Source organism: Branchiostoma lanceolatum, chromosome 5 (genome assembly GCF_035083965.1).
Source record: "Branchiostoma lanceolatum isolate klBraLanc5 chromosome 5, klBraLanc5.hap2, whole genome shotgun sequence".
Taxonomy (NCBI): Eukaryota; Metazoa; Chordata; class Leptocardii; order Amphioxiformes; family Branchiostomatidae; genus Branchiostoma; species Branchiostoma lanceolatum.
The window spans coordinates 18,247,343-18,274,904 of NC_089726.1; the positions used below are offsets into that span (position 1 = coordinate 18,247,343).

General features: G+C 43.5%; 1 protein-coding gene across 4 annotated transcripts in view; it reads right to left on the minus strand.

Moving 5' to 3' along the window:
* Positions 1–2,578: 2,578 nt before the first annotated feature.
* Positions 2,579–27,562, minus strand: part of LOC136435544 (laminin subunit beta-1-like) — a 62,930-nt gene continuing 37,946 nt past the window's right edge. For 2 of the 4 annotated variants that reach the window (XM_066429134.1, XM_066429133.1), the window contains 24 exons: positions 26,112–26,221; positions 25,273–25,488; positions 24,126–24,412; positions 23,342–23,462; positions 22,238–22,424; positions 20,569–20,712; positions 19,467–19,698; positions 18,750–18,919; positions 17,755–17,979; positions 16,747–16,983; positions 13,418–13,641; positions 12,935–13,031; positions 12,553–12,744; positions 12,057–12,237; positions 10,852–11,036; positions 10,065–10,294; positions 9,141–9,353; positions 8,369–8,459; positions 7,802–7,911; positions 7,099–7,250; positions 6,495–6,636; positions 5,942–6,121; positions 5,323–5,476; positions 2,579–4,754 (listed from right to left, as the gene is read on the minus strand). In XM_066429134.1, the coding sequence (XP_066285231.1) occupies positions 4,615–4,754; positions 5,323–5,476; positions 5,942–6,121; positions 6,495–6,636; positions 7,099–7,250; positions 7,802–7,911; positions 8,369–8,459; positions 9,141–9,353; positions 10,065–10,294; positions 10,852–11,036; positions 12,057–12,237; positions 12,553–12,744; positions 12,935–13,031; positions 13,418–13,641; positions 16,747–16,983; positions 17,755–17,979; positions 18,750–18,919; positions 19,467–19,698; positions 20,569–20,712; positions 22,238–22,424; positions 23,342–23,462; positions 24,126–24,412; positions 25,273–25,488; positions 26,112–26,221 (4,220 nt within the window). In that variant the 3' untranslated portion in view covers positions 2,579–4,614. The remainder of the gene's footprint in view (positions 4,755–5,322; positions 5,477–5,941; positions 6,122–6,494; positions 6,637–7,098; positions 7,251–7,801; positions 7,912–8,368; positions 8,460–9,140; positions 9,354–10,064; positions 10,295–10,851; positions 11,037–12,056; positions 12,238–12,552; positions 12,745–12,934; positions 13,032–13,417; positions 13,642–16,746; positions 16,984–17,754; positions 17,980–18,749; positions 18,920–19,466; positions 19,699–20,568; positions 20,713–22,237; positions 22,425–23,341; positions 23,463–24,125; positions 24,413–25,272; positions 25,489–26,111; positions 26,222–27,562) is intronic. The other 2 variants (XM_066429135.1, XM_066429136.1) reach the window with 1 other exon arrangement.

Genomic DNA, 27,562 nt, shown 5'->3' on the forward strand with positions numbered 1-27,562 from the left:
TATGACGTCGGCGACATTCACATGCAGTTGTAATGGCATTGCACGTTTCAAAGAACCATCTTTATGGAAAGGGAAAGGCTAACCCTGATTAGAAAAACGATCGGGCCATGAAAGCTCTTCACTGAATGCTTTGCCGTATGTGACTATATGTATCATTTACTGTAAGTATATCAATGCTTGCGTCGATTCCATGTACGCGTTTTTTACGTCGACCTTCTGAGCGCTAACTCAACTCAACGCGAACTTGTTTAATTACATGTTACACTCACTGTCGATAAACACGTACTGCCAGTAATGACAAGACACACTTCTTCTTCAAGAATGAAATAAAGATCTATTGAAAAAAACATGCAAGAATTCACCGGTAGCAAATCATACAAACATTCAACATACTGTACTAGTACACAGGGAAGTTCTCAAGAAAATCTACCCGACCAAGCGGAAAAATTGCATCATTATTTACCCTACCGTTGCACGGAAAGCGAATTCTAGGATGTGAAAAATTTACAGCATGTATACAAGAAATTTTACGCTATACTAGAACAAAAAATATAAAGTTTCTACGGAAAATCCAACTCTTAATTCGGGCGATTTGGTGGAAACATGGCGGCCTTTGTTTGACAACATCTACTGGCAATCGGAAAATGGCGGCGGTCTTTGTTTACTCTACCGTCAGTTACACGAAAATGGCACAAAAGTTACAAATTCAAGAATGTGAGAAATCAAAACACGTTTACAAGAAAGTTTACGCTGTACTACAATAAAAACAGAATCCAATTTGTACGGAAAAATCGAACACTTGACTCAGGCTATTTAGATCAACATTTCACGGAGGTCTGTGTCCTACGGACTTTTCACGGTTTTAACATTTGGAATCATGCTATAATCGGCCCAAGGCAGAAACAAGATAACCTCTGCGAAGTCTATAGTAGCCGGCCCGCCGTAAATGACACAACATTAGAGACCTTAGAACACAATTTCAAAATTAAAAACTTCGGATCACATTTGAAGTTGCAAAGTGCGGTTACATAACCTGTGGCGCATACTGTTTTATCAAGTCATCACGTATGAGGTAAGATAACTTCTCCAACCTTCTTCCCGAAACATAGTCTTGTCTGAGAACCATTTTTCGTAGACGTTGAAAGCTGCTGTTACGAACTCTGTCCATCTTGAAGGCTTTCGTACAGTAAACAGAAGCATACATCGAACGTGAGGACGTAAACAGAACGTCTGACTTGTGACGTCTTGAAAGGGAACCGTTACATTCGAAGTTCGAACGTACACACTGAGCGTAATGCCTTGGCAATGTGACGTCGGCGACATTCACATGCAGTTGCAATGGCATTGCACGTTTCAAAGAACCATCTTTATGGAAAGGGAAAGGCTAACCCTGATAAGAAAAACGATGGGGCCATGAAAGCTCTTCACTGAATGCTTTGCCGTATGTGACTATATGTATCGGTTACTGTAAGTTTATTTATGCTTGCGTCGATTCTATGTAAGCGTTTTTTTAAAGTCGACCTTCTGAGCGCTAACTCATCTCAACGCGAACTTGTTTAATTACATGTTACACTCACTGTCGATAAACACGTACTACCAGTAATGACAAGACACACTTTTTCTTCAAGAATGAAATAAAGATCTATTGAAAAAAAAACATGCAAGAATTCACCGGTAGCAAATCATACAAACATTCAACATACTGTACTAGTACACAGGAAAGTTCTCAAGAAAATCTACCCGACCAAGCGGAAAAATTGCATCATTACTTACCCTACCGTTGCACGAAAAGCGAATTCTAGGATGTGAAAAATTTACAGCATGTATACAAGAAATTTTACGCTATACTAGAACAACAAAATATAACGTTTCTACGGAAAATCCAACTCTTAATTCGGGCGATTTGGTGGAAACATGGCGGCCTTTGTTTTGCAACATCTAACGTTACCGGCAATCTGAAAATGGCGGCGGTCTTTGTTTACATCAGGAAGGACATTTTAACACTAATTGATATACAATTATTTTTTCATAAAGCTGTCACCCCCAAGAATACCAAATGCTTGGATGTCTGGAGCCTGGTAGAGGCTATTTTCACCCTCCAAGAAAGCTCCGATTGTCAGATATGACTTCAAGTTGTCACTCCCCACAGCATGTCATTTTTGCTTGCTGGAGCTCAGATGACTATTTTAAGCGCTTAGCAGCCGTTTAATTACTTGGTTGCTGAGCTACCATTTATAAAACAAAATCTATGAATTGTCATGTAGGCAAATTGTGAAGGCAGATATTGAATCTTGCTCAGTGTCACTGATGAAAGATAGTGGGATACTACCTGAAACGTCTGACCTTTCCAAAATTTATCCAGTTGCTTGAGTAACAGCATTTTCCTTCTAAATAGCTAGATGTATATCATGCGACCACAGCGAGACTGAATTCTGCATACATGTATATGGTATACTTTGGCAATTTCAGGTAATGGTGCATGGATATTCTACTACATTTCTCTTTAATGAGATAATTTTACTGGAAGATTTCAAAATCAACAACAGCTAAAAAAATAAAGACAGTAACATACAGGCAGTAGGGAATATGGAAACTTTATTATATCCTCACTGAAGTTAAAAGTACAGGGAACTGAAAATTTCACAATAGCACCTCACCCTGGTGAAACAGCTTATCATGGTCACTGAACGATACAAAAATATCCCCTATGTCTGAGCGACCCCCATAATGTCAGAACATGAACACTGTACACCCTCTACCATACCTGTGTTAGTCTGGCTATGGTGCTAAAATACATTCATTACTATGTCCCGTACAAAATAAGTTTCGCTGCAATTCTGTGTTTTTCTGTACGAAGCTCTACGGACATTTGTACTAAAAAGATCCCTATTCATAATCAAGTCCATTACAATTGTAGTTTGTGATGCTTCTGTAAGTTTTCTCTATACTCGAATGCAAAAGGATTGGGGTCTGTTGTTCTATAGTGGGCAAGTGGAAGACATTGAATAAATCTAATTCAGCACATTCTGTTGACCGTATTGTATGATGTCTTCTCTTAACATTGTTCTATGTAAAATTTCTCAAATCGCTGAAAAGTACAAGACATAAGTCATGATATTGCGCTAGTTATGTAGGTATGTAGGCCATTATTGACCCCTGGAATTACCTCCCAAGAATGTGGTAAGTTCTTGCACATTGTATACTACTAGTACCTCCAAAGATAATAATAACAAAACTGCTGCAGTACCACACTGGTATGCTAGGGTGTACAGGGCTAAGTCTTTCTTACCTAAAGCTTGGTCAGCTGGTTACCAGTAGTTCTCATGTATACTTAATAAGCAGGACACCACACCATGTAAAATGGACATAAGACTACCTATAATAAATACAGCCTTACTTAAAACTTACTTAAGATGGACTAAGATGACTAAAGGAGTGACAAATCCAACACTTAAATCTATTTTACTACAACTACAGGGCCAAGATGCTCAATTCTTGTGGGTAAGTGGTAGGGGTATAATTTGAATCAGTGTTCAGAGATTGTTGAGATTGAAACGTTTTGAAAGGATAGTAAAAAAAAGTGGTCGGAAGAAAAATTGAGCATCCCATCCCTCTACACTACGTATAACTTTAAAAACCAAAAGCTCTCTGTATAATGTACACCAATTACAAGACTTCATCCTTGATTATCTAATAAAAAAAATTGAAATAACATTGCTACACCCTGGGTTTTACGACCCATTCAGTAAGAATGTGCCCCATAACTCTGAAATTACTATAATTTCATCATGACCATAATTTCACAATATCTACTTTCCATGGGCAGCCTGGCGAGGGGTATTGTACGACGCCAGTCTACTTATTCTCAAAACGTATAAAAAGCCCAAAAAAATTTAAAATGTGATTGCCAAATTTGCATCAGGTCAAAAAAGATTGGGTAAATAACAAAAATACCCTGCCAAAGTACTGAAGAAAAATAAACTACGAGGGTTAAAAAATATACCGTCCCCATTACACATGTCTACATCTGCCGTTTTACCATATAATACGATTATGCAATTTCATACAAACACACAGAAGAGAAAAAAACAACCCAAAAAAATCTTAATCAAAGTTCAATACAACTTAAAAGCTTGCATTTGTTATCTCGAGGGTGGGAACTTGTATTGCAAGATCAGCAGTTACTTCTTCTATCTTATGTTACGGAAGACAACGGTTTATGCAACATGGTTCACCAGAAAACTTTCTTGCTTAGTACAAGAAGACGGAGATGTTACGATATACATGGCTTATAAAGAGGTCAGTGGTCCGTTAGCTCACAAACACTGTTTGTGTCTCTAAAATAGCAATATACAGATGGCTGGAGCCTAAAGCAAAGACATTTTCGAGAGTGAATGTACAGCTTGGTTTAGCATTGAGGTCGTCTCAAATAATGTTTTATTTCACTACTCTCTTCAGTCTAAGGCTACACATGAGACAACTGGCGAGAGAAATGTGTTTTGCGCTTGTAGAGAGATGCCTCATACCATTCCTTAATCTCAAAAAAGTTCATCAAATAAATACATCCGGATGTTTGTAATCGTGCGAAGAAGTACTGGCGCGGCGGGAGCGGCCTCATGTTGTGCAGGTGCTGTATTCGGTCGCCTTGGCGGTGATTTCTTGTAGGATGACCTCCATTCGTCGCTGCAGTTCTGTCAGGTCGGTCGTCTTCGTGGTCAGCGTTTCTGTTTGACTGGTGAAGGACAGCTTCAAGTCTAAACAAATCAGAGGAGAGAAAAATTAGCAACACAACCCACAAGTTTCAACAAACTGATCAGAATTCAAGATCTGGACCTTAGGCTATTGAACAGATGGGGCAGTGCTTGATAAAACACAGAAATGGAGTAGGGTAACCGGTGCGGAATTTCAAATAATATGACAGTTGAGGTCACATGTACAGGGGTCATGATTCAGAAGAACTGAATCAGATCAAATTATTTTTTTGTAGCTACTGTTCATGAAATAGAAAAAAGACAATTTCCCCCAAATGCTATGGCAGTGATTGAACAGTGCCATACTTTAAAAAATCTTCATTGGTATATATTTTTCAACAACAAAATTAAGGAAGAGATGAGTATATAACAAAAACGTAAAAACCATACAATAAACTAATCTAGCAACTTATGGCATAACGATCCCACTTAAACAGGTGTTAAATCAAGTTTTCCAGATTTTTGTGCAATATCTATTCCACTTTGTGGTAGTATTTTAAATAGGCAATGTATCCATCTAGCTTGGCTAACTCAACATGTCTGTTTTTAGATAAGTAAGTAAAGTGCATACTTTGCAGTGCTGAGAGTTGTTTCTGGACCTCGCTGGCTAGTGCAGCGGCGTCGGTTCTCAGCTTGCCGGCCTCCGCAGATGTATCGCCCGGTGTGGTCTGATCATTCACCTTCCTCTGAGCCTCCTCATATTTGGCTCTCAGGTCATCCAGTTGCTGCATGTGCAAGGAAGAGAAAGTATTGTAAGAGAGTGAAACTGAAATTGATATCGATCGAGTTTAGCTCACTGAAGAGCTAATCTTCCACTGGTCGTGACAGAGAAGACAGGCGCTACGTACAGTATATACCCAGAACAGAATGCACACACAGTATATAGCCTGGCATCAAAAATCTATCATTACTGCCAAGTGCTTTTCGTTCTCTTTGGCAAACATTGCATCAAAGTAAGGGGGGATGAATACAATCTATTTTCGTAAACAACTACATGTGTATATGATGCTTACATTCCACAATGCTACAATGAGTTTAAGGAACCAACAAATACAGAAAAAGTAGAATGCGAAAAAGTGGGGAGTAGAGTTGATAAGTAAGAGCCATGGTTAATCAATCTTTAATTTTGTAACCAGAAAAGGCTTCTCAGTAGAAGGTTTGTATGTGAAGACGTCTGGCTGTTTACTTACATTGCGGGCGTCGTTGGCCTTCTTCATGGCGGCGTTGGCGATGTCGTTGGCAGACTTGGTGTTCTCCTGGTTCTTGGTGTACTTGGGGCCGATGTCGTTGGTCAGTTCGTTGTTCATCTGGGCGATCTTTGCCGAAGCGTCGTTGATTTTGTTGACTGCCAAGCTGATCTCGGACTCAATCTGTTAAAAGGTGCAAACGTTTGTTTCATTCTATTGTAGTTAAAGTCGCACACCTGAACTGCCTGCTCCTCAATACAGCAACAAACAATACTTCACAATGCACTCTTCTACATCCAGATAACTAACACCTAAACAAATATTCAGTTAGATGAGCTGTCTATATTTTCATCAGTGTTCTCCTCCCACAATGACACTACATTTCACTCATCTTCTCAAGTTTGTCTCTCTCTCTCTCGTCATATTTTTGCATAATGGTTTGAATCGTTTGAACTAATCATGTATAGAAATGACTAAATAAATTGACTTTCAAAATCCGATTTTCGGGTCCAAATATTGATTGGGTTTCCTTTAAAGGATGACCACATCAACCCACCCCAGTGAGTTTGCCTTCTGCGTCGTTGATGTCACCCTGAGCGTCACGGATGGCCTGTTCCGCATCGCGCTGAGCGGCTTCGGCCGCGTCCAGCGCTTGTCGCACCTCTTCCGCCGTGGTCTTCACCTTGTCGGCATCCTCCCTGAAAGTGGGGTGACAACAGTTAGGAAATACACAGCGCTACTTTAACACTTGTCTTCTAGGACCCCTATATATATGGGTTGCACATTGCAGAGCCTTTATGTGGGTCCTGTGTAACATATGGGTTGAGGTTATTTTTCAGCTGAGGGTCGCCTGGCGTAATGGCAGCACGTTTGGCCCAGAACCCAGTGGTCCAAGGTTCGAAACCTGTCGCGTCACCGATCTTGTGCCCTTGGGAAAGGCACTTTACATGACTTTCCTCACTTCACTCAGGTGAAAATGAGTACCTAGCTTTGTCTAGGGATGGCCCTCGGATAGGATGTTAAATGGAGGTCCCGTGTTTGAGGAGAGCCACACCTTGAGTATGTTAAAGAACATACTGCGCTTATCAAAAAGAGTAGGGGTCCTTCCCGGTGTTAAGCGGATCAAACCAGATTCTACAGATGCTATAAGATTCACTTACTTGGCCTTCATTGCAGCAGACAGCAAGTCCTGCGCGGTCTTCAGGTCGTTCTCCGTGGCCTCCAAGATGGCGTCCACACCAGACAGGGTCTTCACCTTCTCGTCAATGTTCTTCGCCAGGTCCAGGATCTGTTGCGGAGTGTACTGGATGTTCTGTGAAGCGAAACAAAGTAAACAAATAAGCCATGGCATAACATGGTAGTTTGGAATGAAAGAGGTATTGGCATGTCAGGTTTAGAATGTGCAACACTACCAAAGTACCATCATACAATTAAGTCTTCAGCAGACGACCGATTCAGTAAATTTTGAGATATTTGTGTTTTAAAGTTTGCGATTTTTGTGTGGCATCGTGTGGGGCAATCGGTAGGGTGTTTTGCCCACAACAGAGAGGTCCCGGGTTCGAAACCACCGATATGCCCTGATGTTGAGCACTTCACTGAGGTGTAAATGAGTACCTAGCTTCGGTTAGGGATGTCCCTCGGATAGGACTTTAAATGGAGGTCCCGTGTTTAAGGAGAGCCACACATCGAGCACGTGTAAGAACCCACCGCATTAATCGAAAAGAGAAGGGGTCCTTCCCATCGTCACAAACCTACAGTCCTACGGCCGCACATGGGTTCACCCTTAGTAATAGCCTCTGGCTAGTTGGGCAACCCTGGCATGTACATGCTGAACCAATAAATAAAATATTACACAAGACTGACCTTGGCCAGAACCTCCTGGGCAACAGCGAGGACGCTGTCGGGGTCGGCGTGTTCGTCCTGGAGGAACGCGCTGATCTGTTCCAGGAGGGCGTTCACCTTGTCATCAAGACCTGCACAAAAACATGTAGAGTTGTTACCACAGCAGAAAGATCAAAGAGGCAGTCCACATTCAGTTGGAACGTGCTGGGATGAACCGTACCGAAGGTTGGGAGCTGCCCAAGTCCTACTTACCCCTGTTCCGCAAGGAGGCGGGGGAGGCCTACACAAGTCTCGACCTAGTCTCGTGGTCTCGCGAAAGTAGATCACTCTGTGACCAAGACGTACAGAAGACGTCGAAAATTTGGAGGTACATGTTTTGTTACCTTTCTTGAGTCACTGATTGAAGAATATTCTAGTAACATTGAGAGGTTTCTGACGATACTGTATATCACTTTCAAGACAAGACCAACAAACAAGCTCAGTTGCTTCGCGCCACAAAACAACCCAATACATTGGGTCACAAATGGAGTGAGTTCACCTATCTGCCACTCAAGACTGTCCAATAGTGCAGATGACCAGACATCATACCTTTGAACTTGTCACGGACTTCCTTAGCACGGTCAAGCGCATTCTGGGCGGAGGTCTTGGCGTCATCAGCATCAGTCTTGGCACGACGCACCTGAAGGATAGAAAAGACCGACAAATCAGAAAGATCCTAAAACAAACTTGCATCGTCCTCAACCATTAGGATTTCAAAAACTTTTATTTCAGTGCAAAACTCTGTGGCTAGGTGTAAATTATGCAAGGACACAAGTAGGGATGCATACCTAAACGCTGAGCTGAATCTGGACTCATGAAAACGTTTAGGTTCAGGTCCAAAAAAACTCAAACTCAGTGATTCGAATCCGGACCTGAACCTGAATGTGGGTTTAAGTACACATCCCTAAACTGTGCCAAAAGTCAAGTGAATCAATGTAAAGACTACACTACCTTACAATTACTGTGATCACTTGCACTGTTGCATCAGAACTTACCAGTGAATATACCTGACAATTTTGAGTTTATTTCGATCTGTAGTTATGCCCTGTCTTTGATAGTAGTTTTTTGTTAAAGAGTCTCCAACTTAACTTAGCCAAGTTGCTTGCATTATGCCGTTATAACACTATTCAAATATGCTATGGGTTCAGGTTCGGCCTTATTATGTCTAGACCTGAACCTAAACCTCTGGATTCGAATCCGGACCTGAACCTGAACGTGGGTTTAGGTATGCATCCCTAGACACAAGTTCTAAACATCTTTAAAAGCAATAGGCCCAAACACAGATCTGCAGCCTATAGGAGGAAGATATAGTCCAGTATACCTCATCCAGTATGCGCCTGGCTTCGTCCTCAACCTTCTGCAGCTCTGCGTCGGCCTTCTCGGCGCGTTCCTTGGCCGTGTTGGCCACCTCCAGGGCCCCGGAGCAGCCCAGCCCTCCACACTTCAGGGTCTGCGGCGTGCCCGAGTAGCAGCCGGCACGACCGCACTTTGCCTGCTCGCAGGGCGTGGTCTCGTCGATGGGATCTCCACACACCTGAGTGTTTCACAAGGGAAAACATGATAAGTTCACAATTTCAGTTATTGATGAAAGGCAGTCGATGCTGTCTGAAATACATGAGCGTTTACACTATCCAATTACTTAAGTAACTTCTGTATTGTGTATCGCATTACCCGATGTCTAACCTTCATTGATGTTAGCTTTTAATCGATCATAAGAATATGAGTTAAGTACAATCTGATTTGGGCAGTTATGGGATAACTGTGCGAAAGGAGGTATGTAATACTAGTAAGGCCATGTTGATTTGAATATATGGATAACATCCGCATGCACATCAAGTTTTTGACTATACTGTAAATCACATTAACCACCTACAAAATGATCAAATATATGCCGTAAATAAATAAAAAATATTGGAAACGATACTAACCTCGTAGAATGACAAAATTAGTTCTTAAGTCAAAGAAGGAGATGTGAAGAAGTGAAAATGAAGGATCTATGATACCATACTCCGTGTGTTAGTCATTTGTTGAACCTTCCTGACCACGTAGATTTCACAATTATGTGCTTTCTTTTCTTGACAATTACGAGAACATTCTTCGAACATTCTTTCTTGACAAACTTTTTTTATTCGCACGCTCGCATCAGTTTTGGGGTTCCCAGAGGATGTCATCCATATAATCAAATCAACATGGCCTAACAGAAAAGTCAAGCAAGTATCAGCAACCACAGCAGCCGTTTCCATACCTTCTCGTTCACTTCCCTCAGACTGAGCATGTCGGCCTGGTTCTCCAGCGCTGCGATCTTGTTCTTCAGCTCGTTGTCGGTGTTGCCGAAGTTTCCGGTGTTCTCCGCCATGAGCCTCTCCGCCTCCTTGCGGGTCGTCTCAGACTCCTTCAGGGTGGGCTCCGTGCCGTCGGCCTTTGCCTGGGCGTCCTGCGACTTCTTCTGGGCTTCCTTGATGCTCTTAAGAGCCTCTGAAATGTACAAAGTCATTTTGAGTGAATTGTGCTGGGATAGATCTCCCATTGGTCTGGCATGTTCCTCCTGGTGTTAGCTTTGTGCCAATTTCACTGTTGTTTTTATGACGCATATCTTAATGTTAGGAACGTCTTACTTCAAACGGTAATGGAAGTTACAGAATTTGGCATTATAAACCACCTTGCACAGCGTACAAGAACAGTGACAGCAGCCATCTGACTTGATTTGTCGGAGGGCCTCGGTAGCTGGATTCACCAGTTAACCGGTCACTCTCTGAATTGAATTGTTACGTTCTCGGCTGCTTTTCAAATTTTGCATGTCTCCTCAGGCGACAGCTGTTTTTTTAGGGCACCTATTGCTACAACTTCTTCCAACTCAAAACCCATAAGTAATGTTGTGGTGCATTTTTCGTGAAACATAATACAATGTAGGTGTTGTGGAAAAATGAAGAATGCATCGATGGTGCCCGTAATTTGGCTCATATCAAATCGTAAAGGCTGGCCACAGCAATTTGTACATTTAGATGAAAACGAGCGATACATATTTCACTTACCAACAGTGTTGGTGTTCTTCACCCTGTCTACATCTTTTGAAAAGTCGTCAACATCCTTGTTCAAGTTGTTCAACCGGCCCTCGAGGTCGTCAAGGTCATCGTTGGCCCCTCTGATATCCTGAGAGGCTTTGCCAAGGTCGTTCTCGATGCCATCAAGAGATTGGTCCTGGGTTTCAAGTTGGTCCCTAAAATTGTGAAGTGAAACAAATGAATATGTAATGTGTAAATGATCATCACACAGCATTGTAGCCTTCAATGTTGCAGCCATGCTGATATCATCTTTTCAAACTTTAGAAGTGTAATTTAAATATACTGTGAAGTCACTTTTGAGGTGGTCTTAACACCTTGAGCGTGTAAAAGAACCCACCACATCTTTCAAAAAAGAGTAGGGGCATGCCCCGATGTAAGTGGATCAAAACATTCCGGCCTAAATAGGGTAGCGAATTTCCTGAGCAGCCTTCGTAACCCCTGCTTCTCCTAATGGGTCAGTGAAGTCATGCTTGTCTCGAGCATTGATGTTTCTCACCTAGGGTGAAGAGATGCTGCTACAGTAACAATTCGGCAGCCTTTCTTCATAAAAATCGATGGCAACATCAAGCTCTGACGAACTGATTTTTAAAAAAGCAAAAAAACAACACAAAAAAAAGAACCCACCACATCTTTCAAAAAAGAGTAGGGGCATGCCCCGATGTGAGTGGATCAAAACATTCCGGCCTAAATAGGATCGGGAATTTCCCGAGCAGCCTTATAACCACTGCTTCTCCTAATGGGTCAGTGAAGTTATGCTTGTCTCGAGCATTGATATTTCTGACCTAGGGTGAAGAGATGCTGCTACAGTAACAATTGAGCAGCCCTTCTTCGTAAAAATCGATGGCAACATCAGGCTCTGACGAACTGATTTTTAAAAAAGCAAAAAACAAAAACAAAAAAAGAACCCACCACATCTTTCAAAAAAGAGGAGGGGCATGCCCCGATGTGAGTGGATCAAACCATTCCGGCCTAAATAGGATCAGAAATTTTCCCGAGCAGCCTTCTAACCACTGCTTCTCCTACTGGGTCAGTGAAGTTTGTTTCTGACCTAGGCTGAAGAGATGCTGCTACAGTAACAATTGAGCAGCCTTTCTTCGTAAAAATCGATGGCAACATCAAGCTCTGACGAACTGATTTTCAAAAAAGCAAAAAAACAACACAAAAACAAAACCTACTTCAGCCCATCCAGTTCTGCTTCCAGCTCCTGGACTCCGGTACCGTCGGGAAGGCCACTGCCGAGCAGGTTCTTGGCTGCGTTAAGGTCATCCTCGATGCCCTTGAACCTGTCGTCGTACGCACCCGGCACACCAGAGGACTCGATATTCTTTGCACGATCAAGTTCATGTCTGGTCTCATCTACAAAGGGATAAAAACAACACGTTGAGTAAAGTAGAAAGTGGTGTGAAACACAATCTGCAATATATGTACATACAACTCGAATTAGCTAAAATATTAATTCCCAAAGAAACGTCTACGTACCACCTCCAAAGAAAGAATGTACGATTAACAGGTAAAGTGCCTTTCCCAAGGGCACAACGTCGGGGCATGGTGAGTATAGAATCCAGGACCTATTGGTTCTGAGTCCACCACTCTAACCGTTACGCCACGCCGAAGCCACCAGGTTTACATTTAACAGAAGAGGCTCTAGAAGTGTAGCAATCGAGGTCTTACTTTCCAACCCCTTGATGATGTTGTCCCAGTTGTCGAAGCACTCTCCACACGGCACGCACTGCGGAAGGTTCCCCCTGGTCCCGCGGGCACACTGGTCGCACTTCATGCCGGTAACGCCGGGGCGGCAGCGACACTGACCGGAGTTCCTGTCACACTGCAGCGTCTCCGAACCCAGAGGGTCGCAGCTACATTCTGTAAAAATAAACGTCGTCACACACAAGACTTTTTCACCATTTCACACCACGAACGATGACTGCAAATACAATCTGAATACAGGACACTGTTAGGCAATCAATGGAGGACATACTACAGTAATAAAAAAAAAGTACACACGTCAAAAGGATGGGTACGAGCAGTTATACTGTCAACCAGGCGAACTCACCCGAGCACTGGAATTGTGGGTCTCCCCAGTAGTTGGTCTCGCAGTCGGTGCAGGTACGTCCTCCGAACCCGGGCTTGCAGCGACACTGCCCGTCAAACTGTGAAAAGAAAGACGATTGGTTACTGCACTGGCTGGAGGCACACTTACACTGTATGCTTGGGATTTGTATACATCTGGTTGTGATTGGATGACGCCGAGGGATACGAGGGAATTGTCTCACAAGACTTGTCTGAACTATTACAGATTGTGCAAGAGGAGCATGCTGAATTCAGAGCGTAGATGGTCCTCCTTGAGTTTGTGAACTTCGGAAATTGTGGTTTAGGTGTGTATGTTTAACTTACAGATTGTACATTTCCTATGAAATACTCAACGATACTTATATAATTCCAGTTCACATTCCTCAAGGTAAAGTACAAGTACCATGTATTCTTCTTTTCTTCTGTTCATGAATTCTTTGCTCAGAAACAAGTGGATCAAACAAACCTCATTGCACTGTGTGGAGAGGGAGTTGACGGGGTCGCAGCTACAGGCCTCACAGCCGCGTCCGCTGGCGATCTTCCAGTAGTCGGGAGCACAGCGATCACACTGCTGACCAACCACGTTGGGCAGACACGGGCACTGCCCGCTGGCACGGTCACACTCGCACAGCCCTCCGTCCTGACAACGAGCGCGAGTGCGGTCCGTTCCGAGCATGTTACACACGCAACCTGCAAATCAGAAAACAAAGTCAGCCGACTGTCCTATCTCTTAGCCTTCTCCGAGTTAGGGGTGCACCGAATTGGAGAGGGCTTCCACCGAACGTCCGTAACAGTAAACAACAAAAACGTTCCTACATAGGAGGATAAAACTTGTGAGCTATCTAACATTGTGTCTGGTAACCACTTGGCTCTCTCCCTTGTAAACTGCACAGTTTGAAAATAAACTGTACCTTTAACAAGGGAAGGAGCCCCTGTATTCTTCACAACCATGCCACCGTCGTACAGTACTGCATGCACCAGCTACACCTATACTTTCCATGCAGAGAGGCCATCACACCAAGCTGCAGTACCAGTACCTCTGGGGGCAGGGGGCGCTGGTATATAACAACCACCACAACCACAACCCTGCTGGCAACGACAGCCCGCCTGACACGGGCGGCGGGCCCGCGGCGCCTGCTGCGCCTGGGGTCGTACGACCTCCACGAGCCTTTGCGGCACTCGCCGTGCTAGAGGGCACACACAGGACACAAAGCACATGCCAGCAACCAACCGATGGAGCCCTGGTTGAGCCAGATTTGCTGTAACGTTACTGTTAAACTGCTGGGAAAGTTCTGTATCTGTATCTACTAGTATAGAGCCAGTATAACCGCCATTTGACGTAACACACCAGCTAGCCTAAAGTACTACTGTTTTATTTTTTTGTCAGATTTACAAAGGGACTTTGACAAGTTACGACTGAAAGCGATGTTCTAATGGTTAAGTTACGTGAGCAGATGTCATCATCATCCACCAACAAAATATGAGGCAAAAACAAAATATCCCAGTTGACAACATGCTCCAGAAACATGTAAGTCATGCCAAGGCTTTTTTACTAAATTTGATTTCATTTTATGAGCATCAATGGATATGGAAACATTTTTCTTTCATTGCAGACAAAGAAAGTGATGTTAGCTGGGAAAGCTATATGAGCGTGCAGCGTTTTTGTCAAGGCTCCATCGTGGTTGGTTTACAATAACACAACATGAACAGAACATAACAGAAAAAACATTCACATTCACAGCAGAAAAGCTTCCGTCATACTCAGCACAATCTGGCCATCTTCGTAGCACAGCCTGCATTGACCTGAGTACCCACCATGCCACACCGATATACATATACATGTACCAACACACCATTGTCGTCAACAACTCAAGGGGTGTTAGTTTTCAATGGGACAAGATGCCACCAGTGTCAATGTCCACCGTGATACCAGACATCACAGCCACCAAGCATGTACTCCCTGACAAGCATGGACACTTGGTCGCGGTGTCGCGTGTGCAAACGCAGCTCTCAAACGTACATCGACAACCTGTCCCACGGCAGGACAACACGTCCACCACAGTGGGGAGGGCTTGTCTTAGACGTTACCGAGACATAATATTGTCTATTCAAGATGTTGCTTACAACAAAGGAATGAATGACTGAATGAATGAAAATGAATGATCGAGTATATGAATGAGTGAATCGATGCATGAATGAATGAATGAATGAATGAATGAATGAATGAATGAATGATTTAAAGCATAAAAGGAATCAGGGTAGCAAATGCAAAGCAAAGCAATATTAAAGCTGACAAAAGTCAGCAGGGAATTCTGTCTCTTTATTTTATCAAGGGGTAGATTGTATGGGCTAGTTTATATGGGGTAGTTCATATGGGGTACTAGGGGTTGGGACTGCAAAGCATTTAACTCTTGCTGGGGAATTTTGCAAGCTGACTAGGGTTAACTTTTTATTTGCCTTTTGCAAGATACAACTGCATCTTGCCCATTGTTCAGTGCTGCGACACTGCCACCCACTGTCAGTCTTTGCATGAAAAGCTGCCGTCCAGCACTTTTGATATCTTTTTCAAATGGACAGGATGACAAGTTACAAGTTGACTTGGCCACAGAAATTTCATGGATAACATTCGCTGGTCACCCCCTCTCTTATGTAAAAGGTTGATAAAGAAAAAAAACACGCTTTTAACGACAAATGTAGTGGTCTGTGATTTTTTTCATTGATATTTTCATGAAGGGCTAAGGGCAATCTCTTTGTACACAACTTGTTACTGGGAACAAGTATTGTCGAGATCCGCGCCCATTGGTTTACACCCCAAATTCTAGTAGAAAACAAATTCTAGTAGAAACCCTGCTCAACAAATTTCATAGATAATAAAGAAATCTTTTTACATTTTCAACATTTTGTTGTCTTTTAAAACATACTTTTATACCGTGCAACATATTGCAATTATAAAATCAAATGTTACACAAATACAATTTCGGTCGCTTAACAGTTGCCTAGTGATCGCTGGCTAGTGGGAAGTGGGTCCAAAAAAAGTGCCATGGTTTCAAGGGGAATATACTGGAACTACAGGTGAGCAGATGTCATCCATAAAATCAGAATTGAGTGGCCTTGTCAAATTGAAACTCATCATCGCATCCTGCCCTGCATCAGAGAGAAACGCCACCTACAGAGCTTAGCACCTGAAACACCTGGCACCTAGAATACATTTCCAGGGAGGGAAATTAACTGGGAAGCGAAGGGGTTTGCAAGGGTGGATTATAAATATACTGCCATATGGGAAATTGGGGGCAAAAATGTAGAGTGTAAAAAAGAGTGTTCAAATAAAAAAACTAAAAAAAACTTTGGTGCTTATTGCCGATTTCAATCCCTGGAAGCTTTTTGAGAGAGTTACCCAGCTGCAAACTATGTATAGTACCGTCCCCTAAGAGCGAAACATTGTCCGACACCGAGCAAAGCACAAGGATGCCTGTCTGTAGGAAGCGAAGACATGTAACTTGTGGGAGATGGTCTTTAGAAACAGCTCATAGCGCATTCCCATGCAGTGCACCTTCAATTCAAGAAGCAACCACCCACGAGCAATCCCCAGTTGTATACGAGGAAACGCATGTTTCATCCACATGTTACAGGAACGTTAAGAGCAAGCCCTGTTACATGAGAAACGTTCGTCCGAGCAGCATGTGGACAATGCTCCATGCTGTTGGGTTATAGGAGGCTTTAGAGCAAGGGGAGCCCGGAGAAGCATTTCCTCCCTTTCATAACCACCGCCTCCGCCTTGACCAGTACAGCACTTACTAGGTTGCTGTCTCGTGGTGGGACCTTCAGGCCTGGGGGGGACCTGCGGTCGGTAGAGGGGGGCCCGTGGCTTGGAGAGGGGGACGGGAGGCCGGCTGAATGGGTAACCTAGCGCCCCTCTCGTCAGCTGGTTGTAATGACCGTACAAATCTGTGGTATCCCTGCGCTTTCGGAGGTGTTTGTTTAGGCCTGCCTCCTCATAGCTGAGGGAATTTGACAAGACCTGGAAACTGACAGCTGTAGAGTGGAGAACACATGGAAGAAGTGCAAGGGAAGCAGAGTACTACTAGTAGTACTACAGCCACAGTCAGAGTTGCTAAACACTAGTTGCTAGTTCTTGTTTTATTTTTCTTTGCTTTTTTACAACTGAGGCATAAGTGCAAACGATTATATTACAAGCACATCTACATCATGTGCGCTTACTACTTGGTGTGAAGAAAAGGCATGCATGGCTGTGGGATTTAATCGAACCGTGGGATGGTTGGACGGTTGGGGCAGCCCAGCAGCGAAGCAAACAGCAAAGGATATTTTTCAGAAGGAAGATTCACAAATGCGACTAACCAGGGAGCACCGCATGAAATTGGCCCCAAACACCTCAGTTAGCATTTACCACCAGAATAAACCTTTCTTCACCAGTGATGATAGAAAAAAATAACAACCAAAAGAAGAGTTGTGTTATAGGAGATGATGTGAGGAGTGCATACAGTTATTTCAAGGCCCTCTTCACCGTTATAGCGGAAATTTGGGTCAACAGCAGGAAATACAGTTTTGCCTTTCCGAGCACAAAAGTGAAGGGGGTGTGTTGGGGAGCTTTGGCAGGTTGGGAGGGGGGACTTCGGGGGGAGGGGGGATAAGCTTTCCCTCCCTTCACACCACATCATTTTAAACACACGACCAAACTCTGGAAAAGAAATTAGCTGTTGTGCTTAGGCAGATGACTGCATAAACTCAGCATGGTTTAGACACGAACAAAAGTGCCAACGTAACGCGAGAGTACGCAGGACTTACGCTTGCAGTCTTGGTTCGCAGCCGTTCCGTAATAGCCGGCCTGGCAGCGGTCGCAGCGGGGTCCCTCTGTGTTGTACAGACACTTGCGGCATTCTCCCGTGCGGCTGTCACACGCGGTCGAGTCGGTCATGTCGATGTTGTTGTTACACTCGCACCTGCGGCAGCTGCCGCCGGGGACCTCTGGGTTTCCGTAGAAGCCAGGTGCACAGCTGTCGCATCTGGCACCTGAGGTAAGAGCGTAGAGGCACAAATTTGAATGCATTTCAAGAAAGACGCTTGCCTCTAATAATAAATCATAGTATACTGTAATTCTTGTTTCTTTCACTGTGACTTTATGTTCACTGTCTTCACGGTCACCTCTGTACCGTGAGCTTATCATCACCATGAAAAAACGTTATTATTCATGATTCGCTCACTTGCCGCCACGGTGAAGTTCAAGTTCAGTGAAAATGTCTATTTTCCTTACACCGTGAAATTTTGCTACCGTGAAGATAAAGTGATTACAGTATTCAATACAGTCAGTTACTGTAAATCCATTTAATGTTGCGGTTGGTAATCTTAAAGGTTGGGGGTGAAACGGCATCCTGAACTGTGATGAAATTTTAGCAGTTGACTTGTGTTCGTTCAAGTAGCTAAAATTAAGTTACTGTTCACAAATTACAGTTTTTGAGGCATAGACTTGACTGTTGGGAAATTATCTGATATCTAGTTAAGTGTTTAAGTTTCTGCGTTTCTTATTGTTCTATTTTTTTTGTGTGAATAGTTTCATTGGGTTGGTAAGTCACTGAATAAAAGACTCTTTTGCCTTGAAGAAGGTGACAGATTCGTCACCAAAACGTCGGTGGAATAAATTTCTTGGTTGTGTAAAAAAGAGTCTTTTTATTCTATTTTTTTTTGCTTTCAAGTTTCAAATGGAAAAAATTCATACATATTTTCTTTTCCTTCACCGCACAATCCCCCTCCCCCCAAGAAAACAACAGAGCATGAGGACTGACCGGTGTATCCCTCGTTGCAGTTACAGATGACGGCCTGGCTCCGCGGGTCCTGGTAACACCTGTCGGCAAACTGGCGCCCGCTGGAGATCCCGCCGGGGCACATGCACTCCCTGCACGGCTGCGAACCGCCCGGCTGCAGGCGCGGGTCGCCATAGAAACCATCCTTACAGCTGGAAAGGAAAATAGCGCGTTGATTGCTCATTCTTTGACAAAGACTGGAGCTGACCAGTCGAAAATTTGGGTAGGTCAAATTTTTGTGTTGGTTATTGCAGTTCAACTTTGATTAAGAGTGATTCAAATGTTTACATTTCAACAGGTCCTTCTAGGTTTTATTTTCACATTTTCCTTTTACAAAATTACAATGACGATATTTCTGTCAGCTTTATCATAACAGTTGAAGGCTTTCAAGAAATTTATTTACTCAAGGACACATTTAATTTGGCCAAGGTTTGAGATGATAACTTATATTTTGTGTATTCTTTGTACAAAGCATTCTAAGGGACCAGCTGGCACCAAAAAAGGTTAGGAGAGGCCATTACAAAACAACATGTATGCGGCTTCTGAGCCAAAACTACAGGAATAAACAGTGAATATGAACATGTATATGCTTCCTTCAGAGGCAAAACTACAGGAATAAACAGTGAACATGAATATGCTTGCTTCAGAGGCAAAACTACAAGAAGGAACCGTTAAAACGATTTGTGCCTCCGCACTTACGTCTGACAGAACTGGCCGGCCGTGTTGTCCCGACAGTCGATACACGATCCTGTGACGGAGTCGCAGCGGTCGGCGTGGCCGTTACAGTTACAACGCTGGCAGTTGGGGAAGTTCCAGAAGTTGTCCTGGCAACGGTTACAGCGACGGCCATAAGCTCCGGGGTTGCACAGACACTGTCCGTTGCTGGGGTTACAGAACAAGTCGCGGGAACCACTGGCATCGCAGTCGCAAGCTGAAAGAGATGATGAAAGTTTATTGCAAATTCTTGCCCGTAGGCTAACTGCAAGTACATTCAATTTGGTTTATTGGTTTGAAAAGGATTGACAGACAATGAGGAGCAGTATAGCATGTGACCACTCTAGTCTAACTACTGACACTAAATTCTACTCATTGGGTTCGACTTCTTTTTCCGAGACAGTGGAAGACGAATGATCCCACTTTTTCTGTAATGTTTGGGTTTCGTGATGTTAAGAGGAGAGTAGTTTTCTTTTTGTCTGTGAAAGTGGGAAAATTAGGATGATATTTGATGGCCTCTTTAAACAGCTCCTTTTTTTCGTGATCGTAGAGGGGGCAGTTTGAAATAAAATGTGTTTCGTCTTCCACCGTGTTTGACATGCAGTATTTACAAGTTCTTTCGCACACAGGTAAGTTCTTGTATCACCCTCTCTCTATTTCAAGAATAATAGACTGTGTTATCACAAGTTTTTAATTCAAAGCATCGATTCCAGATTTCCTTGACACTTTCTAATTTTGAAGGCAACTTGAAGAAGTCCATGGCCGTAGGGCTACCTGAATTTTGATACTGTACTTTTACCACCAAAATGATAGCAGATTTTTCAGTACTCCAATCTTCATTGGCAAGACTTAACAATCTGAACAAGTCTGATTAACGGCTAGTTTGACCACCTCTGACCTGTACTGCCTGCCCCTCTGGCAAGTCTTGACCTTTACGGTCAGCTACAACAGACTTCCTGTCACTTTACTGACAGTGCATTCAAATAACTATGGACACACATAAACACAAACACACTGAAAACTTCATAAGAGTCAAAAAGTTATATGATAATTACACATTGCATAAGAAGATGTACAGCATCTTTACCTCTACATCCTTGTGGGCCAAGGCCAAAGGTCGCGGGGCAGCACATGTCACAGCGTCGGCCAATCACATTGCTCCTGCACGGGCACGCCCCTCCCTCGGGATCACAGACCGTGCTCTCGGCGCCGTTCACGTCGCAGTTACATGCTGGTAGGGCAAAGAACGACGCAATTAAAACCGTGAAACATGTTTTTCAGACATAAGTCAAACTCCAGTTATTCTAAGAAGAGTCTGTCATCAAAAGTTTGAATGGCAAAGAGTACAAGCATTTTGATAAGGATAGACAAGATAGAAAAGCATTGTAGAAAAATTTTGTGTCATGATTATACGTTCGTTCTCATTTAAATGTACACATTTTGTAACTTCCGTTACCATTAGAAGTAAGACGTTCCTGACATTAGGGTATGCCACATATAAGGTGTCAAACTGCCGTTTTTAAAAGCTAGAAAAGTTTTAAGTCGTCATAAAAACGACCGTTTGGCATCTTATATGTGGTAACAGAAGTTACAAAAGGTGTACATTTAAATGAGAACGAGTGTATAATGTAAGGCATCACAACCTCAATATCATGGATACAGGAGTGCATGACACCATTAAACTACGATAGTGCGAAAGTTCTTGAGTCACATGTAAACATGTGTAAAACTTCTGAGACAGACTTTTGAACTGGAAAGTTGACTATGTCTCGGGAATCACAGCAAATCAGAAAGACAGCCATACAGGCATGTCAAATCCAAGGAAAGAGGAAGTGGAAGATTGTACTACAAATCAAAAAAGGAAAAAATGCGAAAAGAAAAAGTACAACATAGGGAAGGCCACATTAATCAGAAAGATATGAATAATTTTGTACATCTTAGAGCAAATATGTCAATTTTTCAGGAAGAGACTGGAATCTAAAAAAAGTTTTTTTTGTGAGCTTGTTTGACTACTTCAGCATAATTTACACCCTAACACAATTCAAAACCTGTCCTTCATTTGCTGAGGAAATTTTCGGAAGTTTTTGCAAAAACTGGTTACATTTTGTCAACCAGTACTTCCACTGTCAACTGTTTTTTTTTCATAACATTATAATAGTTGCTCTGTATGGTTGAAATGGTGAACCACCAAACACAGTCATCTTCAACCTTGATTTCTGATTTATGTGGCCTGAGAAAATGAGGGATTGACTATACTTACGGGTTCCTTCAATGAGCATGAAGGTTGGGAAAACACAAATAACACACACACAGAAAAAAAGAGATCATTCAATTAACAAGACATCCAACTACACAATGCCACAAAATCCTCATGCACACAATTCAAGCATTCAATGATAAAAAATATTCCTAACAAATCTGCTATATTTCTATCGACACTTCTATATTCTATTGACAGAAATACCAATCTCAGAAAGCATAGTTTAACACATATCGTTCTTAGACAGTTGTCAATACGATATCACTGTATCTATTTCATGCTGCATAGCAGAACGTTTTTTCAAACACTGACTACTATATTTTGACATGCCATTCACAATTAAGCAAAACCCTGTCTAGTATACCTTCAAAATGCATCCGACGCAACAATGAACTATTCACAAAACGGACGCTATGCCTTGGTTAACGACATCACCGACTCTGACGAAGAATTACGACAGAAACGATTACGAAAAAAGAGGTAGAGCCCGACTTACGCATGCCTCCGTTGTGCATGATGGCGGAAATGCTCCGCACCATGCTTTTACAGATCGGCGGGATCTGAGGCTTGAGCACGGGAAGGTAGTTCTCCTGGCAGCGATAGCGCTCGAACTCGTCCCGACGTGACTGTCCCTCTTGTCCTTGGAAGATGGGTACGCTGGTGTACCTCGGTACAAGCACGAGCTGGAGGGTTGTAGAAAGTGGTCAGTCATAAAACGTTAGCCTGATGTCAGTTTTTCTATCCTATTACTTGTCTAATGTCTATTTTTCTATCCTATTACAAATGGCTAACTCCACTTTTCGGATGGTGACGTAAAGCCAGCGGCCCCGTGTAAGAGGGAGCTTTGGGAGTAAGCCTCAGGCGTCAAACCTGCACGTAAAAGAACCCAACAGACTTATCGAGAAGAGTAGGGGTGATTCGGTGTGCTTGGCCAAAAACGTGAGCTGTGGCAAAGCCGCATTGCACTACCACTAGCTACTTGAAAAAGCATCATGCTTCACCTCAATTGAGGATGACTGCTTTACTTTACTTAACTCCACGGACAAAGGGCTTTGTAATAGCCACAGGCTAGTTGGACAGCCCTGGCTGTGCATGCTGAACAGCCAAACCAATAAGTAAATTAAAAAAAATAATAGAATTTCTCTATGCAAGTGCCTTCCAAGATTATTCAGTCAGAGGAGGGCATGCAGCCATCACAGCATTCCTTGCAATACACATTCCACAATGCAAATATAGATGACTGTCAGCAAGAAACTCATTCACAGCCAAACAAACACCGTTAAAAATGTACCAATCGAAGAAAGCTATGAACGTTAAGCCCCCATCTCACTGGACCCGCGGCATGCTGGCGGCATCGCTGCATCCCAAACTGGATTTGTGTTACCCTTGACTTTACAATGGGAATATCATTCAAAACGTACTAGTGTGACCAAAAAGGCAACAAAATACACAAAGCTTTAAAAAATTGTTTTTGTCAATAAAATTTGTTGATTGCTTTGTCAATTCGATCGGCTGCAGTGACACCGCCTGTGTACCGCGGGTCCAGTGAAAGGGGGGCTTTACACAATGAGGATCCAGTCCTCGATGAGGAATGACTTACCGAGTCGAAGAGGATGGCTGCCTGGGGGTTGGTGCGGCCGCTCTGGTAGGAGCGGAACTCCACCTTGATGGTGTACTCCTTCATCTCCTCCAGACAGAAGGGCGTGGCCATCACGCGGTACCTGCAACGACAACCGCGTGTGAGTTATTCCCTACACTGTCGCGTACATGACTTCAAAAGATCCATTAAAGGAGCAGTCCACTCCAGAAGCGGGTATCATAATCTATCAGAGACTAAATTGTTATGCTTCAATCCAGTTTGTTTTGTTAAATTTATCACAAGTGGAAGCCTGAACGCAGGGTGAACATCAAAGCGATCGAGTTGTTGAATTCCCCAGAGGACCCTTTTAACAATGCCAGAGTTCAATGTTTCTTACAAAAGTACATGTATCAACACGTCTTCCAACTTTTTGTGTACCTTTCTGAATGTGTGATAGTCACTCGGCTGCTTTTGTTAAGCTTATCCGGTCAACGACTAGCAAGAAATTATGCCTGAAGTTGGCCATGCAAGTACATAGAAGCGGGTCCGTATGGGGGTACATTTCCAAAAGTATTATTGTCGAAAAGACAGCTGAGGTAATTTAGCCTAAAGTCGGGTGCATTTGTATCCTGAAAAATATAATCCATCAGAAAATAATACCCACTTCTTGAGTGTAATGCTCCTTTAACATGAAGAAGAAGAACTTTATTTCACAACAATTGTAACGCGTACAATGTATGGCAATTTAACATGTGTCTTGTTAGAAAGACATTGTGACAGGATCAGAATCCCAAACATTAGCTACCTGCTGCCAGGAGGAAGAGAAGTGCTGAGGACGTCGTCTGAGGGGATGGTGTTCCCGCAGATGCTGCTGGTCTCGATGACGCCGGGTCGGGTCAGCGTCACGCCCACCTCGTCCCAGGAGTCGGGCAGCTGCGGCTCGTAGCGAATCACGATGTCGTACTCCATGGACATGGGGATGTTGTTGATGGTGAACTCCAGGCTGCTGCCCTCCCGCATGGAGCGGAACCCGGGGCCCGTCCACGTCCGGGTGGCGCCGGGAACGCACTGGCGCATGTCGATCTGGGCCTCCTGTACATCGGGCGGGAAAACAGTGTGATTATTCTGCACAAACGATTGGACATCATTTCACTTTTATCACAGTGACAGAACTTATCCTTAATATGCACTAATGTCAATCTGGGCCTTCTGTACATCGGACAGGAAAATATTAATCTGATTATTCTGTACAAATGAATGGACATCATTTCACTTTTATCACAGTGACAGAACTTATCCTTATGCACTAATGTCAATCTGGGTTGTGTGGTGTAACGGCAGGGTTTTCGGCCCAGAACCAAGCAGTCCCGGGTTCGAATCCCGTGACGCTACCGATGTTGTGCCTTTGTGAAAAAGGCACCTTACACCACTTTCCTTACCCCACGCTGGTGTAAATACAGGTATATTATGTGTATGGGTCACGGCACCAGCAATAGCTGCCTGTGTCCCACGTGTATTGTACTGTTGCAATTCCAATGAAATAAAAAAATAAAACAATCTGGGCCTCCCGTACATGACATTAGGATGGCAAAACATTAGTCTGATTTTTCTTCACAAATAAATGGACATCATATTCATACTTGTATCATTCTGAACAGCAACAGGCCTTATCTTCATGCACAAGTGACAAATTATGTTACAAGGAAAAGTTACAAGTCATTTGAAGTGCGGTTACTAAAAACTGAAGCAAACGGAATTATGCATCACAAACTTAATATACATCAAACTTAAAAGGATAAAGATGGCAAAATATATTGGGAACTCAGTTGTGTAAAAAGTCAACATTGTAGGTTGTATGAATAGATAACATATAGAGTTGCAGTGCCAAGTGAGTGGCTTGCGTAGGCCACTCATTTGAGAATCTGTGCCGACAAATAACACGACCAACTCACTCCATTGGGCAGGGCGTCTTCGGCCTCGTACTTGTAGTTGTCCAGGTTGATGGCATAGAAGCCGGGCTGGACCTCGTCGCAGCGGCGTCCGGTCATGTGCGGACGGCACTTGCACTGTCCGTCCAGCTGGTTGCACTGGCTGTCGATTGCACCGCCCGGGTCGCAGTCGCACGGTCGGCAACCTTCCTCAATGTCACTCAGGCCAAAGAACCCGGGCTGCGGTGGAGATGATAACAGAGTTAGGATGATGTCTTATACAGTAGTTTGTTGTTGCTCACTCACTCACTCACTCATGACCCATGACCTCAGTGGTCGTAGGGGCGTCATGACAGCCAGCCGCAATGATCCGTGCCCATCCTGTTGTCCTCGGCCTCTCTGATGTTGCTGGTGTTTGTGATTCAGGTGCTAGAACACTGGACTAGAAGTCGACTTAAAGGTTGAACTGGTCAAGTGACACTGTTTCGTGGTGTTTATTTATTTTCTAACGATCTCGCTCAATGCAAGGCCGTAGGGGGCCACTTCTAAGCATTGAACTAATTGAACTGATGTAGCTATGGTGAGAGATAGCGGTGTATGTTTGTTTTGAAGGTTTTGTAGGTTATATTCGGGGGGGGGGGAAGCATATAACGAGTCAAAAGCTCACAAGGACAAGGTCCTTCCAATCCTTTTGGCATTGAAATCAAAAAGAAAAAATATTACTAATTTTTGACACTTCTCAAAAATGCATAGCTGTCAGTTTACAAGGTGATCTGACTGCACCATCCCCCCCCCTTCATGCTGGTACTCAACATATGATGCTGTTTATGGCTCAATAACAAACGGTTCAACTGAAAACGTACCACACAGCGGTCGCAGTTCTTGCCAGTGACGTGGCGCTTGCAGATGCAGTCTCCGGTCCGTGGATCGCAGGTCTGGTCGCGAGATGTACCGATGGGGTTGCACTGGCATGCTTTGGGATAGACACACATATACAGTTACTAATGAATCAGGGACCAATCAGAAAGACTTTAACAGAAGCGATGGACCAGGAAGGATTTGTGCGAAACAATTTGTTAACTGGTCAGTAATTCGTTCATTTTTCATCTCCTTTTTTTCCTTCTATTTTATTGTATTTTGCATTGTATTCTACCAACTTCCTTGGATACATGTATTTGATTTTTTGTCTGGGGTTATTTTCTCTAGTACTACATTTTCACACAGTATGATCCTTCCTGGTCCAGTCTTTTGACAGCAACACCTTCTTTCCTTCAACCACAACATAGGAATTTGGGTTGACGGGTTCCGCAGGGAGTCCTTTGAATAACAGCTGACCTTCCATGTACTGACCAATGTGTGCTGACACGACCTTGAGAAGGGCCCTTGATCTTAGGACAGAGGTCAAAAGGAAGCCTTGACAGGTGAAAGGTTACTTCCTTCATACCTTGAGGCAAAAGGAGGGAGTATATTGCTCAACATATGTTCTTCTGTCATGTACATAACTGTTGATTATTCCAGCTAGGTAATACGAGAAAGACAAAGAGTACAGCCTCAAATTTTCGTATGGGCTTTGATGGCATTAGGGAACGTTTCCTTTACTAAATATCTACAAACGCGTCAAGCCGAAGCGGAAATAGCGAGGTTACTTTCTGTTGCTGCTACGACAGAATTCTGTTTTGTACATCGGCAAGGCTCCACTCTATTAAAAGAGGGGCACCAGTGCTTGGCCAACACACCTCCTGTATTTAGCCCATTGTTAACCCTGACCCGGAGTGTTGTGGGTTCAGCTCGGCACTGCGAAAACATATCCACTTCAGCGGAGAAGAAAGGCTTACTTTTAAATAGTACATTGTGGTACTAAAACCTTGTCTATTGTGGTGGGTAGGGGCACTTTAACAACTCCATTTCTTAAAACCTCAGTCTGTCATCAGTTTTACAACTCGTGAAAAGATTGTACGTAGTTGTTTTTTCCGCCAGGTATAAATTTTCCCAGCACCTTTCAGCGGGTTTAGCCAACACCGTAAATGATGGGTGTCTGCATTCCTGGCAGATTTCGGGCCTTCCCAGCCTTCGGTGGGCCTGGCTTGCTAAAAACAGTTGACAAGTCACATCCTCTCCCAGGGTCCAGACCTTGCAATTTTGTCATTCCACCCCGGGCCCTCCAATCAATTCTGACCAACTGCACACGCCTGTGTGTGGACGACCTATGATTACGATTACCCCGCCACAATGGCGGTTTGTCTCGCCGTATGCCGGGCCAGAGGTCAGCACACAGAGGTCGGAGGAAATGGCGTTTATTAAAAGGCTCCGTGCG